This window comes from Rissa tridactyla, chromosome 8 (assembly GCF_028500815.1).
Source record: "Rissa tridactyla isolate bRisTri1 chromosome 8, bRisTri1.patW.cur.20221130, whole genome shotgun sequence".
In the NCBI taxonomy this organism is placed as follows: domain Eukaryota; kingdom Metazoa; phylum Chordata; class Aves; order Charadriiformes; family Laridae; genus Rissa; species Rissa tridactyla.
The window spans coordinates 27,684,414-27,702,569 of NC_071473.1; the positions used below are offsets into that span (position 1 = coordinate 27,684,414).

At 42.3% G+C, this 18,156-nt stretch overlaps 1 protein-coding gene across 1 annotated transcript in view; it reads right to left on the reverse strand.

Moving 5' to 3' along the window:
• Positions 1–16,812, reverse strand: part of RGL1 (ral guanine nucleotide dissociation stimulator like 1) — a 76,968-nt gene extending 60,156 nt beyond the window's left edge. The window contains exons 1-2 of the mRNA XM_054211875.1: positions 16,659–16,812; positions 15,568–15,678 (exon numbers count right to left, since the gene is read on the reverse strand). Coding sequence (XP_054067850.1) covers positions 15,568–15,678; positions 16,659–16,685 — 138 coding nt within the window. The 5' untranslated portion in view covers positions 16,686–16,812. The remainder of the gene's footprint in view (positions 1–15,567; positions 15,679–16,658) is intronic.
• Between the last annotated feature and the right edge of the window lie 1,344 nt (positions 16,813–18,156).

Sequence of the window (18,156 nt, forward strand, 5' to 3'; positions counted from 1 at the left end):
CTTGATTATTTTGACACGAGGCTAGACGTTGCAGGGTTATTGCCAGTACAACTGACTTTTGATGCCACTTAATACTGCCATGATATCAGCCCAATGACATCACCACCGCACAAAAGTTTAAAATTCTCAATTATCCTCATGTTTATGAGATGCCTGGATGTTAAAGATGACAACAAGTCTACATTTACCCTAAGAAATATTAGAGGAAAGCTATTATACAAATTTTGTTTGAGAATGGTTACAAAGCGATTTGCCATGCTTCTTTTATGAAAAATGCTAAAAAAAAAATATGCTGTCTTTTTTTACTAAATGCCAAGTATAGCAAAGAGAAGGGATGATTGATATCACCATTGACACAGTCAGACAGATTTAATATCGCAAGAGTCACACCATTCTATGAAAATTATAGGTCAACATGAAAAAATTATATTTTGACCATTCAGAAATGCAGAGCATTTTTTTCCACCAGTACCTACGTTGTTGGTAATCAAATGCTCTGATACTTCTCCTGTGAAAAGTCACATTATTTTTTCCCCTTCCAGGAACATAATTTAATTTAATAGTGGAGCTCATCATCACTTTCTGCTCACTCAGTAGAAACAAAGAACATCCTGTATGAGACAGCAGGCAACACTGCTGAACTCAAAACGGATTTAAGGATGCCACAAGTAATAATTCTGTTGCATAATAGTAGCATGAATGCATATTACATAACCAAAATGGTTTTATTCATCCTGACTGTATTGTTGGCTTTCCTTTCACACTGTAAAGCTTGCTCAAACAGTAGACAGAAATTAAAATTATACTGACTCAGGAAATCAGTGTAAAGTGCTACTACACTCAGAATAAACAACAAGGCAAGAGGGATAGATTTTAGTAGTATGAACAGCTGGAAAAGAAAACTGTAGGTGTGGGGAAATTAAGTGCATTCTGACAGAGGAGAAAATATTTAGCAGAAGATTGATTTGGATTTTAAAATAAACTGAAATTGAAACATAAGGTATTTTTGTGGAAGAAAAAATATCAAGGAAATGTTGTTACATGTTTCATAATAATTACTGTGAGCAATCTCTATTGCCAAGCTCTTTTAATCTTTTATAAAAGGAATAGGTTAGCTGTAAGTAAACCATTTTTATGACCACAGCATGAATACATACCTAAAGTGCATTATAAACTTCATTTCAATGGCTGTGCTTTTTACTACCCTTTGTTTTGAACCTAAGGGACCTCTCCAGGCTGGGGCCTGAGCAGAACAAGCAGTGATGGTAAGCTAACGTTTCCTAACGCGGAGAGTTACCAGCTTCAACCTTTATGCACTGAAAGAGTCCAAGAATATTAGTTCAATCGTTAGTTCAGGCCAAACTGCATTTTTGCTATGTTATCTAGACATGACAGGGGATCAGATTATGGAATCTCCTGGGATTCTTCTCTTGCACACATAGATACAGAGAAAGGCAGTGTCTATGGATGAACACGTGCGTGTCTCTATGTACCGTACCTGCGATGGCAACATCCTGGTGCCAGTTCTATAGCTATCTCCTTTGTGACAAATTCTCCATGCTGTATGACAAACTGCACAAACGTATGGCAACTAAACACATTGCATGCCTACACAAATTACTGCCTTCTTGGAACTGCAGCACCCAGCCATTAGCCCATCTCTTCAGACCCAGCAGAGAGCAGCACGGGCTGCGTGAGCTGGCGCTGGACCCGCTGCAGACATTTGTATTTCAGTTTAAGAATGCTATGGCGCAGTTGGACTTCAATCCTTAGGGAATGGACACAAATCAAAACACACACATAATTATGTGGAAGTATTGAGTCAGAATGCAAAAATAAGTATAGCTTGCAAGTAAAGGGGAAAAGAGGAGCAAAAAAAATATCAGTCTGCAAGATAAAACAGAAATCATCCACGTTTACTGCCTGTAAGTTTTTGATTTTGGCTTTTTTTTTAAATTTTTTTTGAGTGGGGAGGGTTGTTGTTTTATTACCCATCAGGAGTTAATAGCACACCTCTGTTCTTCTCTGTCCTGTGTTAACTCTACGGCCACCTGATGTTTTTCCGAACAAGACGACTGTTTTTGCACAAAGAAGAATGCGAGCCTCATGGTTTAAGTAAGTGTGCAAGAGTTCATTCACATTTTGCGTGCTGCAGGGAGCCAGCGGGCCGAGAGCACAGCCAGACCCGATCTGAAGCACTCAATAGGAGGAATGCAAAAGCCTAAGATCCGACTTCCAAGTGAAATACATTATTGTTGCTTATGAAACATTTCCAACAGCAGCACAATGGCTGCCATGTCAAAACGTAAGACACCATCCCTGCCCTAAAGGGTTTTTACTCTAAAAATACAAAACACACCGCAGGTAGAGCCAGAGATTACTACAAACCAAGCAAACAGACAAAAGGATGCGTAGGCATATCTTCATAATGATTTTCTTGTTGTATTTGCATGTAATATTTAAACTGGCTTCCAAATGCACCTCAGGAGCCTTAAGTTAACTAATCCCTTTTGCACTGAAAACAACAGTTAATCCTGAAGGGTGTATGGACTTGTCTTTTGCATCCCAACACCAACAAAGTTTTGAAACACTACCAACCTCATCAACTAAGTTTTATCCAGGTGAACACTGTAAACAACTGAAGGACATTCTGCACTTGATTTGAGTCAAAACAGAAACTCAACATGATTCAATGCATGCAAGCTTTTATGCAAGTTATGTGCGGCACAAACTATGTATAGGAGGAAATAAAACCCTACATAGCTCTTTAACATGTGATGGTCTATTTCTGCTTTAGGTTATATAGATACTCAGAAGTTTAGATCATTGATTTTTAAGAGTCAGAAGGAGCAGCTGAGATCAGGAAGTCTAAGCTACTAAATGAGTTATATCATACATCTCCAGTTTGAAGCCAAATAGGTACGATAACTTGAACACATCTCAAAGCATTCAGTCATTCCACATTGTTCAATCATTCAGAGATCTTTCAATAGAAAATGCCACTTTATAATAAAAACATGTTGTTTTACTTGCACAAAGAGCTCATGGACTCCCTAGAAAGGAAGAAACAGCTATTGACCGGGAGAAAGGTTGAGCCTTCATAAGGAGAAAGACAACTGTACAAAGCAGCTGAGGGGGTGGCAGGGAAAGAAAATAATCCTTTAAACTGCTTTCAGAACAAAAAGGTGGGAAGAACATAAAAGGAGATAGATGAAAGAATAGAATATAATAACAGGATCACTCCACAAAAGCATTTTAAGTGCTTACACCTTATTAGTGCCATTGTGGCCCAGTGGCAGCATTGCCAGCTGTAGCCCACAGGCCGTGAGCTGGAGACCCACATAGCGCTGGAAGCCTCTGCAACCCACTCCCCCTGCAGCCGCCCCACTCACTCCCCGTGCTGCGGGGTGCGCTCCTGGGGCCCTGCCGGAAGGTTTTAGGAAGGACGTGAACTCTGGTGTCTCACCCAACACCCTTTCTCTTCACAGAAGGGATGAGAAGAGCCAAGCCTCTGCATCTATAAGCAGCAGAATACATTGCTCTCTAACATTTCAACAGTAAAGATTGTACAACAGAATCCCAGGGCATATCAGGAGGATCTTGCCCTGCTATGGAACTTTTCTTGTGTGTCCAGCACAGCTGAAGAGTTTTCTGTCGTAAGTTTGAATCTGTACAGCCTCGTTAAAGCACAAGAGTTTGCCTCTATACTCCTCGGAGCACTAAATCTCAAAATGAATAGTGAGTTTATTACAGGTGAGAAAACTAAACCCCTAGAAGATAAGTTGGTCAGTTCAAGCTACAGGGTGAGTCACTGGCAAATGAATACTGAGCACGGGACTCCTGACTTGCAGTACCTTTCTAAATCCAGTATCATGATTGTCCTCAAATTGGTATAACAGGGCTTACATACATAATAATTCACGTGCTTGATATTACAGGCAGGAAATGGTTTGTTCTCAGTGAAGACCTCATGTTATTTTTAAGCCATGGGAGACAAGTGGAGCAGCAGCAGCTAAGGGACCCCCACCACAAATTTCAGCGGTGTTCGCAGTATGCAACAGCTTCTGCACTGATGCAGGGCTGAGCTACACAGAATGACTACAAAAATTTGGACATAAATTGGTATTTGGACACAAAGTGGTGGCAAAGAGGAACAATTAAAAACTCCATCAGACTGCAACCCAGTAACCTGCCAGAGCAAAAGGTTAATGGCTGCTACCATGCAAAATAGCAGAAAGCTTCACACCCAAGGTAGAGGCTGCCAAAATTTCATTTTGCTTGCCAAAGCTGTTAAAGGGTAGCTACACTCTGATGGGCAACAGATGGCTTATGCAACTAAATGTAGAGAAATGTAAGCGGCCAGCAAAAAAGTCTGTTGAAAGTCCTACCCTCAAAGGTCACAGTGTGGCACACAGATCAGAGAAAAGATCTGAAGGGTTAGAGTAGGCAGAACATTAAATCTTTCAGCACAACGTTTGGAAGCAGCAACAAAAAGCAAACAATTCTGCAAAGTATAAATAAAGGGTACCGAAGCAAGTCAAAGGACATTATTCTTCCACCGCATAAAAGGTCTGATGAGACCACATGTAGAGTACCGTACTCTGTTCTAGCTGCCTTATTTTTAAAGCAGTTATTATGCAGTTGAATGGGGTGAAGCAAAGGGCAGCCCACACAATTCCTTCACTTGCAGAGTCTAAAACAGCAAGGACACAAACTTTTGTTTTACCCACACGAAAAAGCAGGATCTGAGCACCCAGAGCTCTCGTTGACCAGGAGGAGGATGCAGGAGTGCTGGAAAACAGGCCCACAACAGACTCCCGTCCTATGTTGCAATATGGCCCTGACATCTCCTGGACATTAAAGTGCTCATGGTTCTTTCTGCGAGTGCCTGTGTTCAATTTTATTCTGCCTCGTTAAATATTTGCTGCAAACAAATTGAAACCAGAACTTTATAAACAGCAACACATAATAATTGTCATTTTAAACTAAACTAGACGTTTTTCCCTCTGACAATGCCCAGATGCTATAGAGGAAGGTGAAGAAATAACACCCATAACATACAGAATATCTAGTCTAAAGGGAGATACTCTTCTCAGCTGCAAGAGGTGTTTGTTCTATACCTAAATCACAAAACGTTATATGTCTTGTGTTCTAAATCCCATATAGTATTCTTGTATTTGTTACTATTTATTTATATAAATGTTTAATCCATTCTGAATCCTTCTAGACTCAGTTGGACTCAATTACTTCTTCCAGTAGTAATTGCTTCAGCAGCAAGCCTTTCAGGTTAATTACATACAATGTAAAATTACACATTTCTTTTCACCCCCCCTTGCTTTCAAAACCGCCAGACACTCCCTGGAGTGTCCCTTCTCCTCTCACTGTTTTAAATGCCTTCGCTATATCCTCCTATTCATCGCCATCACAGAGCTTCAATCCTGCGAAGATTTAACAAACATGCTTATTGTTAAACCTGCTCATCAACCCTAGTTGCACCAAGACGCACTTTTAACAGTCTTCACATATTCAGTGTCTCCAAATGCCGACAATCCTTTCCCATCTATAGATCCCTTTTCTAGTCTCCTTATCTTTGAGATGAGGGAAGGAGCATCAGGAATGAGTGAGGTGCTACTGTAATCTCCTTAGCAGTATTTTCTAAGCTTCACTTCGTTCTCTTCATTCCCCGCTCCATCTTAATATTTGAGCCTGCTTTCGCAACTGCTGTTGCACAGTGGGCGAATGTTTCTACAGATCTCTGGACTCTCAGAAGTACAGGTCTTCTCTCCAAGTGGTTTTAATTAACTCACTTCTGGTCCTAAATTGTTTCAATGTGCAGCTATGCATTGTTACGCAGCTGCTCCTTGCGGCATATATGCCACATGGAGAGAAGATATCCATGTGATAACACTATGAAGCCGCTAAATAAATATTACCATGCAAATTCGACAGCTAATCTGTCTTCCCAATAACTTTTTTTAATGCTTCAACTTCTTTGGCAACCTCAAAAAAATAGCATTTTAAAATCATATTGTCCCAGAAACACTTTTTTCTCCCCAAATAAAGGGGGGCTCTACGAGCTCCCAGGCAACAGCACTGCTGCTGCCCAGTTTTAAGCCCCACCCGAATCATACTTCTGTACTATGTCACATTACAACATATTTCACATAGTCTGTCTGGTGAAAATTCGTGGCCATGCTTTGAAATTTATTTGGATGAAAGATGCCATAAGAATGCAAGATCATTATCATTTCACTTGGGTATGTTTTTACTTTCCTTCTGGTCCCTAAATTATCGGTGGCATGGTGCTGAACTGAACTACAGTGCAGCTGTGTTCAGGCACTAGCATGAGTTGGTTTTGGTCCAAGGTAGAGTGATTTCCATTAACAGCAAAAGGATTTCTATGTCCAAAACACAGAATTCCTCACTATAGCTTTAGAACTTTATTAAACAAAAAAAAAAAACCACAACAAAAAACACCAAACCCCAAAACAAAAAAAAAACCAACCAAACAAAAAATCCCACATTCTCATACATCTCAATAAAATTTTTATTCCAGAAGGTGTAAAAACATAACACAGACTTAACAGTGAGGCCCTAAATGTAAACCTACATGCTGGTGTACCACCCATGCAGAACTACAAGTCACTTCTCACGAAGTGAGAACACAGAAAGAGAACATTTTGGGGGTGAATCAAGGGCAAAAAAAGTTCTGGGAGAGGGTGGGGGCAAACCATGACAGCTCCCTGGAGATGACGACTGGCCAGCTGCTCAGCCCCTTCGGAAGGAGGTCTAGATGTACTTGTGTGTACTATGATGAGACAGAGAAAAGGATGCAAATAAAATATACCAGAGTATCATCCCAGTGTTCAAAAGAATGGTCTATCAGCCCGGTCCACATCCAGTGGATAAAGGCAGCTTTGCTGCTGTCTGAGCAATCTGTTATGAATATAAAATTCCAAATGCAAGAGGGACACTCAATTTTTCTGGTATCTAAAAAAAAAAAAAGAAAGATCTTATGCATAACAATAATGTTTTACAATGTCTGATATAATCTTGGTGTAATAAACAATGCTAAGACATCACACACATTTTGCCTCTGGTTTACATGATACTACACACTGGCTACAAAAGACAAGGAAGAGGAGGATTCACACTGAGTTACCATTCATTTACCCCTTTCACACAAGGAAACCCCATTTTCTTTGAGGGGCCAGGCCATGATCCGATCACTTTGTGCTCCTTTCTTCACACAGCTGTACCCCCTTACAGTCCTGGCTATAGGAAGTTATATATTTAGAAAACAGATTCCTACAGCACTAGTAAAAGATGCAAGTTCAAAGCATGCATTTACACACTGTCACTAAACATATTTTTAATTAGCTTTACCAAGGCTAAATTTAAATCCAAGTGTGACTAACATGCTCGCAATGCTTCAGCCTGTTTCTAAAATGAAAACATCAAAACCAAAACTGTAAAACTAATGGTTTCTCCAGGGCTATTCTCTTTACAGCATCTCAGTCCAATTCGTATGCTGCTTCTCCCAGGCTTTCCGATGACACATAGCCACATTCCTTGCCAACACTTCTTTAACCCAACAAGTGACCTACATCTTCTAGCAGTCAGAAAGAAAATGCCAGTTTCTTTGCAGAGCAAGCCGATTTTTTTTTTTGTTATTCCTTTCACTTATTTTTTTCTTGAGAAAGCAAGCAAGATAACAGTCTTGCTGCCAACATCACTGAATGTTAAGATGCTACAACTCAGGGAGAACTTCTACCATCCCAGAAGGATAGTTTAAAAAGACAGGCACCCTGGCTATCGGAGGAATTCCCAGTGGAGATCAATTATGATACAGAATGTTGTTATGTTCCTACATGTCACAGGTAAACTGAAAGTATGCCAAACACAAGCTTTTGCACAAAGTCAGGCTGGCTGTAGGATGCAAAATGCAGGCACACACAGACAGTGCAAAAGCAGAACAGGTCAGTCACCAGCAACCTCTGCTCGGGAGGCCTCCCCTACCTCTTGCTGTTCCACTTAATGGAATGATCATTAGCAAGAGATGCCTCTGCACTGCCCTGTAGGAAGGGAGGCTGCCTGTCTCTCTCCCTAGTTCCATGTGACCTTGCAGGAGTATCCTACAGCCTTAATTTAGTGTTAATAACACCTCAAGATTAAAGCACTGCCACCCTGACACACTTGGACAGCTTGGAATGGGAGGTTTTAAACTCAACTGAGAGCATGATACTGCATTACAAAGCCAGATACCCCTCTAATTATGCATTTTGTATTTGGAACTGGGAAAGTAAGACTGTAACCTATCAGGCTCCATTTTAAAACTCATAATAAGCTCAGGTTTCAGTTTTGAGTGTCTGTTCCACACACAGCCTCTATTACCCAGCTGATGACTGCATCGAAGAGTGCAACTTGGGATATCCCTGGAGCAGAGATCTGTGCCTGAACCAGGAAGCAAGGAGAAAAATATTCCATAAGAAGTCATTAATAAGGGCTATGATGCTGTGGTACTATTACGCCCACAACTGAAGGAAAGGACAGGAGGAAAGGGCCTACTCAAAACGAAAAGGCAAGCTGAATGAGATGCCAAGGCTTTCTTTGTGATAACTATGCACCTGTCTACAGGTAAAATCATTCGGTTCCCTCTGAAATCTTCTATATATCTTCTTTGTGGGTCTCCAGCATTGGTAGGCATCTTCCACCATGCAAAATCAATGTGAGCACAGCCCATCTTTCTTCCTTCTCCATCTCCAAGACAGTTCCTCAGAGGAGACAGCATTCAGAGTAGACAATAGAGCAACCCAGTTACATAGGGAGCCTGTCAGCTCCTTGGGAACTGCTTTTCTGCTTCTGCCAAACATGCAGTCAAAACAACACCCTGGCCTTGGTCTGGGTGGTCGGGACAGGCTGCAGGAACCTGACTCCAAAGGCTCTGATTTAGCCAAAAGGGACCTACATATGCTATAAATCAAGAGACAAAACAGCAAGCTGCAGTGAGGACAAAGATCAGCCAAGTCCTTTCCTGCCGGTTGCACAGGAAACTACACTTGACCAGAACATCTGGGACCTAAGAGTAAAATGAAAAAGAAATCACAGAGCTGGCTTAGAAGGACATATGGGAGGGAAGGAGCAGGCTCAGAGAAAATTTGAGGTTTTTCATGTTCCAAAAATGTTGATGGTACCAGGCACCACTTAAATCTCAACCCATATTTATGAGGTCAGTGTTGGAAAGAAAAAAAATCCAAAGTAAAACTTCTTTTCTGACATATTATTCAAGTCAAACAGAAGGTTATGTCCTTGGTCTTAACCAGGATACAGATTAGTTGGATATTTTTATGATGTTTTTCTGACTGAACTCTCCAACACAAGCTTCCTTCCAATGTATGTGACTGTAGTGGTGTTTAGAATCCAGACTGGTGGTCGTATGCAGTGCGAGACAATCATTCAAAATTCATTTCTAAAACACCACAAAACTCTCAGAAGAGGTAGTTATCAAATAGCATCAGCATTAAGAAAAGACAGAAGTATCTAATGATAGATTTGGTACTTTTTGGCTTTCCCCCTTTCAGAATTTTGAAGGTATTTAAAGCACCCTTCTACAGCCGTTCGTTTATAGTTTTGGAAGAACGTGTTCTGCTATACACAAAATATTAGGGCATTAAAGACCCCTTAAGACAAGTAAGGTTTTGCATCAATCTCTGCCTGAAGCTCAGTTGTGGCCAAAAAAAAAAAAGACAGCAGAAAGAAACACGGATCTAAAATCTGCTCTAGACACATAACTAATGGCTAACTAAACCAGGCAGCACTGGCCATGAGGGAGCATCATATTTTTCTGTTATCTGGATATTTAAGACTCAAAGGAAGAGCAGTCTTGTGTCACCCATCAGTAGAGCAAGAAACTTGATGCTTGAGGACTGGCTCTGAAAGCTTAGCAGTCACTTAAAATGTGGAGATATAATCTCTAAAGGCCCCCTCTGGTGCACAGAGGCTCGGGGGAACTCCGTTCCTGGCTGCATTTCCTGTGACCTGCCCCAATAAAAACTCCAGAGGCAGAGTGCAGGTCTCTTCCTCGCTCCTTCATGGATAAAGGGCTCTGATAGGAAAGACATTTGCAAGCGTTAAGGAGCCCCTCCTCTCTCAAAGATTCATTCCTCACTGCTTCCCTCAGATTCCTCCAGGGCTGGCCACCCTCCCCTAACCCTTGGAAAGGTGATAAAGCACTCTAACTGGTTAACATGGAGGTCTACAAAAGTCACTTCATAGCATTTTAAAACCTCTTGTTTGCTTTTCATTTCTGTAATCCTCTTGTCCACCTGCCCATGCCACACCCCTACCTTTCACTGCTCGTTTTCTGTGGCACTGCATCTGCACTATTCTTCTTATACACCTGTTCCCCCTCCTCCAATTCTACACTAACATTTTCTAACACCTCTCTGCTACTTTTCTGCATTCACTTCTCCATATTCCGCTTGCCAGTGCGTATTCAGACATCTGCACAAACAAGGCACTCTCTTCATCCCTCTCCCACCCTCCCCGCTGCTCTCCTCGCTCCCACCCGGCCTTCTCTCTCTGCCTCTAGAACAACAGCTTCAGATCTAAAATTCGACAGCTACCGCCTCTTTGCATACTGGTGTCTCCAGCAGCGGGAGAGACCAGCACCACTGCCTGCATTCAGTTTGCCTTATAATCCTCTTCACTAGCTGATGCAGCTCCAGCGTTGGTGCTGTTGGATTCTTTGCTTCCTTCACGCTTGCTGGAGTACTACTCCACTGTCTCATTGCTCTGATGATTTGAAACTTTCTTCTAATTTCTAACAATTTAAACACAAGTCTATAGCTAGTGTGAATGGTTCTTTTTCCTCCCTTGTGCTTGCTTCCCTTTTTTTTTTTTTATAGGTATTAATCATATACACCCTAAATCTTCATTTTGTTAACCTAACTAAGCTATAGTCTTCATTTTCTTGATGATCCAAAAAAGTCCTCTCCTGTCTCCCTTCCAGTTTAAATCAACTTTCTCAAAAACGGCCAGAACTGTAGACTGTGAGCCAGGACACTCTACAAGGATCACGCTTCCCATCTCTGCTGGCAATAATCTAAAACAACCAAGTATCACATTTGCCTTTTCTGTTTTGCATCATGCTGGTGGCTCACGTATCCTGTGGTTAACTAATACACACAAAATTGGAAGGGATGAAGACAAATATATCATCCTAGAGCCTTTTTTCCTTACCCTCTTCCTTCAATTTTGCCCACTCCATAGTCAAGCAATTTCAGTATGTCAATTTAATCTCATTCCACATCTGCAGTCCCAGCTCCTCAAATTCTCCAGCCCTTGTTCCTCTTTGCAAGCAACCCCTTGAACAATTCTCATTTCTACCATTTGACAAGCACAGAAGTTTCTTCCCTGTGGTCCTCCTCTGATCCTTTCACTTGTCCAGTGCATCCAGTCCAACCTCGTAGCACTTTCTCTTGTACCTTTTGCCTTCCATAGGCCCATCACCCTCCTAGTCAAAATCTCTCAGTCTCTTTCAACTCTTTCCTTTCTTTTTCAACTAACTGTTTACTTTTCACTTTACCATTTACAATAAATCACTGTCTAGAGTTCACCTTTTCCAATGCCACTTATACTCCATCAGCATAGTGCTCCTAGTGACAGAAATTCATGTGCTTAGTAGCTGATCTACTTTTACAGCCACTCCTTTACTGTTCTTATCTGCTTCTGGCTACAGTAAGAGTCAGCTTGTCTCTGTTTCATTTCACGGGTACCTGGCTGTCAGTTCAAGATCAAAAAAAACCCTACAGAGCTCTAAACTTTTCACCTGTCTTTTCTGCTTTGTTGCCTTTTCTTTATGGACAATAGCACCATCCTGTTTGACACACAGGGTGCCAGCCTCCCTACAGGCTACCTTTACATCCTCAGAGGTAAGCTAAATCTCATTTTTCAGGTTCTTTCTGTGTCACAACTTTAAAACACAACCTTCTCCTTCTAGCCACATCATTAAAATTCCTTGCTGCACTCTCAAACTTTCTATTCCAGTTACCAATATGCCTTTCTCTCTAGCCTGACGTAATGCAATACAAAGTGATGCTGAATGTCCACTCAAAAGCCTGCTGCAGAAAGCATTCTCCTCATTCCTTATTTTGAGCATGCCATCCATCTATACAAACCCCTACCTTCTACATCCTTCCCTCTCACAAAGAAGTTAGGCCATGTACCTCAGTTTCCATGGCCTTCATGGCTTGTTCCCATTCTCCACATCATCTCTCTCAAGATTCTGGAGACCTCTCAGGGTCTATCCTGGAGACACCAAAACCCGGCTCATTTTCAAAAAAATGCCTTCATGCTTTCTCTTGTTAAGCCTGTCGTGTTTGGGAGGTATTCTCTCTCAACATCTCCGTAACTTACGTTTGACTTGTGAAGTTTTGTTAAGACTCCCCATTACCCTGATGTCTACAAATAACTTGAGAAAAAACAGACTGTTGCAAATTGATACCACTGCCTTGGATTCCAATCATCAGCTGAGACAACACATGCGTACAGACAAGCCTCATTTGATATTTAGTCTGTAAGTTCTTTTTAGTCAGGATAGTGCTTCAGCACAGCACCCATCACGACACAGGGCTGCTACTAGGGCTTTTGATATTTCGTAATACTGTAGTGCCAAAAGTCTTAAGCCTCACTAAACATTTAGTGACTAAGTATTTAGTGACAAAACCAGTAACTATTATTGTCATCCTTTGATGTCTAATTAAATTTAAAGCCAAGAAATTTGGTGTTTATACAAAAGCTTCACACTTTTGAAAGTTATGGAACTGCAGATGACTGCATAAGTCACAGCCTGTTTGTCTTTTTCTGTTATTAATTGTAGAATTTTGAAACACAAGACAGACATTTCTGTATTCAAATAGGCAAGTGTTTATAGTGCTTAAGCTGTAATCTTATGATTAGCTTTTAAACAGACCATTCTCTCATAACAGAGCTGACCATTCAAGAACCCTGTATGGGTTCTTCGGATAGAGTTTTAAGAAAGGTTTATTAGACTTCTCAAAACATAAAAGATCTAGATACATTCACTTACCGGCACCTGTACAAGAACGCATTTAAGCAAAATTTCAAGCTTCTCAGTAATTAAAGGAATTGGTAATAAAACCCAACACACTTAGAATAAATAAGACCTTTTATATTCCTTTCCACACAGGTTCTATGAAATTTTCAGTTAGATCTGCATCACATCAAATAATTTACCGTCTAATATTTCTTAGCTGAAAAGCCTCCAAATGACTTTACAAATGCAGCATCACTAAGAACTCGCTGCTGGATCAAACCCCTGCTCTGACACCACACAATATTTGATAGCCACATGCAACGTCAAGGGTTTGAAAGACTTGGGCTTTTTAAGTTACAGGGAACCTGACCGGGACGGATAAACCCCGCCAAGCTCAGTGCCTCAGAGAAGGACAAACTGCTAAGACCTTTACAGGACACAAACTGACACTGAAAAAGTAACTTTTTAAAAAGCAAAGCCAGGCAGGCATATAATCAGTAACAGCGTTACTATATTTGTTACAAGGAAGGCTCAATGCTTGCTGATGTACAAATAGGTTACTCCCAGGCTCTTGAGTTGACCTTGAGTCTTCAACCTAAGCAGGACTTAGACCACCACCAAAAAAATTAAGACTAACACTGATAAATCCAACAGCTTATTAATTTAGTGCTATGAATTTCAAAGCATAGAAAAAAAATCATAAACCCCTATAAACTCCAGATTAAAAACCAAAAATAAGTCACCTGATGACAATTATAAGAGAGACAATTATGCTTTTCAAGACAAAACTGCTGGCAGCAGGAATAGCTACTCATAAATAATGTTCTGGGTTAGAGGCTGTTTATTGACTTTAGGACCACAGTAAAGCCATTAATAAAACAAGACCACAAAAAGAGCTTAAAATACTTTATGTTCTGAAGAGTTTAGGGGAAACAAACAGCTCATATGTTCAAAAATATTTTTAAATAATACGCATAAGATTTTTTACTCATGAAAGATGCCAGCCTGGAAGCTGAAGTCACCAATTTATACCCAGAACAGGTGCAGACTTCTGACACATTGCCTTCTTCCCCACAAACAGGGCTCGATTCTGACCCGAAAAACACTAACACTAGCCACAGAAAGCCAAAAGTCACTTCCGTGACCTTGAAGTCCCTTGTTCTCCTATTAAGCTCAGCACCATCAGCTGTGGTGATGACCTCAGGAACACATTTGGGGTCTTCCTTTGAGAATATGACCAACACCTGGCAAACTCTTTCTACATACAAGGAACAACTTAGCAGAAACAGGATAACACCCTACCTTTCTAAAGTACATTTATGGGACACAGACGTGTTCAAAGTGATCTCCACCTCTTACACAAAACCACCAGCTGGGAAATTTAAAGGAGCTCAAGAGTACTTTCTACTGTTTTTCGTGGTAAAAACAGGAGGCAGAGATGGGAAATCTGCCACTCAAAGGAAGCAGATTTTAAATTATCTGTTCTGATTAGAACTCTGTGTACTTCTTGGAAACACGGGAAGGGAGATTCTAAGCATTATCTGTATGCAGGACAGAATTTGCTTATCTTTCTTGACTGTGGTTTCAGCACTGCTGTATTGCTTTATGTCATGGAACTTAACAAGAAAATTATTTGATATAAATCTCAGTGCAGTTGTAAAAGCCTTTAAAATACCAACCTGGATACTACATCAAACCAAGTTCCTATATTATTGCCTTTGATCCCAAAGAAAATATATAAACATAACAAAATAATACGAAAGTTATAGCCACCTCCTGAAGATCTGGCTCAAACTGACACAGCTGCACTGATTCCAGTGAAGTGAGGACATTTAATATCAGCTGGGGACTTGGCCTGACAAAGGTGAAGGCAATCAGCAGCATGCCAAATTGAGTGTGTGTGCATTTAAGCTCATTTTACTTACCACTGAAGCCCTCATGCTTTGAAATAGACCTTTGAAAAATAGCGCAGAGCTGTAATTCTTGCAGAAATGCAGACAATTAATTTCTCATCTGGCTGAGAAAGCAATACAAAAATAAGACCCAAACCTACATTCACTGAAGTTTTAAGGAAGTTTCTGCTAACTTTTGAGAGACCTTCATTAGTCAAAACACCATGACTATTTGTTTGCGAGACCTGAGATAGGTTTCTAACAGCAGAAATGAGCTATAGCCCAGTCTGAAATAACTGCTAAACATTCAACTTCTCAAGCCGTAAGCTAAGATCCTTATTTATGCACTAAGTATCATCTGATCCATGGCCACAACCGGTCAAATCTTTTCTACATGTCAAGAAAAGAGGAAGAGTCAACACAAGGAGTTATTTCAGATGACCCACAGATAACTTCAGTGTTTTGTTTTGTTGTTTGTTTTTTTTTTTTTTTAAATAGTGAGAGCAGTCAGTGCTAAAAGTTAATATCATAACAATTGGTGTGGAATTCAGCTCCCTGGAGCAGGCTCCAAAGTCCATAAGCAGCCTTCCAAAATGCCCCCGTGTCAGCTTTACTTACCCCTAGCCATCTTGCTCCTTTGTTGGCAGCCTGCTGAATCTGCACTCTTTTCAGGGTGACATGGTAAACAGCTCCCTCTTCTACCTCTTCACCCCCATCCTGAATTGTGCTCTGCCACGAAAAGGGGAAACAAAAAAAAAACAACAACAAAAAAAGAGTAAGAGATAGGGGAACGTTTTCCCTCTTCTGGTAACCACAATCTATACCAGGTGCTCTACGGCTTCATGCAGAGCTGAGGGCAGAAGATGGGCTACGCAAAGTAAATACAACAATCGAAGCAATACAGGATACTTTCAGATTTAGGGAACACTGGAGATATTCTTGGCAAGTTGTCCTTTCCTGTGGTATCAAGATACCCTGACTTTCCATTTAACTATTTTTCCTAGACTAGCACATATTTTAAATAGTTGTATAAAGTCTTTTCTAAGGAAATAGTTTGGTTTTGATTAGCAGTCTTCTCTTCCTTCTCCCTCCCCCCTTTTCTAAAGCAATTAATCTCTTTGGCCTTTCATTTATGGAAGGAATTGCACTTTTAAAAACTGTTGAATTGCTTAGGCAGACAGCCTTTAAACTTTGGAGCTAACAAGCACTTAAAATACAGCAACCTTTTATTTCTTTTGACAGGAGGGATCTAAAGCACTTGTGGTTTGCCTTTCCAAAACCTATTATTTCAAGCTACAAAAAACTTTACAGAGTCGAGGCTTTAAAACTCACAAATAATAGAAAGCAGGTAAAAAAAAAAGGAAAAAAAAAAAAGAGTGGAACGTCTTCCAAAGTTTAACCGAACATGTGCTGCAATGACTCCTCATTTCCTAGATTATTAACAGTACAAAAGAGCACAAGCCGCTGCAACACGGACAGAAAACATGCATCTGAATTTCTCCAAAGGGACTCGTCTAACTTCCCTCTCCGGAGCGCTCCCTCCCTTCTCCCGGTGTCAGACACATTCACTCACTCACTCACACCCACGGTTACTGGTGGAGACGAGCATCCCTCGGAGGAGCGGGGAGGCTCCGGGAAGCGGCGCCCGGCCGCCCCGCGGCTCCGGCACCCCGCGGGCAGGGGAAGGGGGGGACGGGACACCCGGTTACCATTTTAGCTTTCCACAGCAATTTCATTCTCGATGCCTTCCCGGGCGCCTCGACGGGGCACGCCGCCGCCGCCGCGGGCCGGGCCGGGCCGAGCCGTGCGGCCCCTCGGCTCCGCGGCGCGGGAGGCGGGAGGGCGGGCGGCCGCCACAGGCCCCGCCTCGGCCCGGCCCCAGCCCCGCCGAAGGGCTTCCTGTTTACCCTGGGCAGCCCCAGCCCAGAAGTTGCGGCGGATTCTGTCGCCCCTGCCCGCAGCCGCGCCGGGACCGGCAGCGGGGCTGCAGCTCCCCGGGGGACCCGCCCGAAGCGGGGCGTTCGCCCACCACCGCCCCGACCTCCCTCTAAGAGGAGAGGGACGGAGTACGGAGCGTCCCGCTCGGCTGCCAGGGGGCCGGGGCACGAAGGAAACGCCTCCTGGCCCCCGGCAGCCGTGGCCCCGGCGCGGCCGGGCAGGGCAGGGGGCAGCCGTGCCCCCGGGCAGGTGCGGCGGGCCCTGCCCGCTCCTGGTGGGTTTTGAACTGCTCGGCAGTGAAAAAAAAAAAACCAAATACACGCAAGGCAGGAATTTTAAGCCAGGCTTAATTAAAAAAAAAACCAACAACCTTATTTCTACAAGTTTAAACGTTATCGTAAAGCCCAACGCCGCTGCTAGGGCGGTACCGCAGGTCGCGGCAATCCCGCTCTGCGGAGGCGTGAGGAGCCGCCCAGCACTCGCCCACCGGACGATTCCGGTGGCCCGGACAGGAGCTGAGAGAGGCCCTTCCTCCTCCTGCCCGCGGCAGCCAGGCAGGGGGACCATCCCGTGCTGGCTGGGGGCAGCCGCAGGCCCCCACAGTCATACTGCCCACCTACCTCTCAATACAGACTGAATGCACAATATCCTTACTTTTCTTCTGTGGGAGTCCCTTGCTCACAGACGAGCCTGCATGAACCATGGCCATCTTCACTGCACGAGCTGCAGACAACAGCATGCTAACGCAAGAATCTCAAACCACCTTAAAAACACTAATTTAATTTGCCTCTGGAGCTGCCTTTAGTTACCTGGGGGTTTTTTTTGGACTTATAAATGAAAGCAGAGAGGAGTTGAGTGCACAAACTACTGTACAAGTCAACAAAAAGAAGTAAAAATTGAACCAGAGAGTTCAAATCTCCTGAACCTCAGCACTAACAGTAGTCTATTAACATATTTATACACAAGCGTTACTACCAATTAGCTGAGGAGCAGTGCTGGTTCGGAGAGACTATTATCACTTGCAGCTGTTAGCATGAGGAAGCATATGAAAGCAAGGAACATTATTTTAAGCTATGAAACCAAGATTGAGCTGTGGCGTCACGGGTGAACTGATATGATTATTTGCCAGGCTGTGCATTTAGTTTATTTGTGTAACATTTAAATGATCCAGAATATGCTGAGGCAGACACAGACGTTAATAATCTGACTAAAACGTATTGTAGCATACAAATCAAAGTCTAGCTTTTCCAAAGTCCCCTGGCTTCTCCT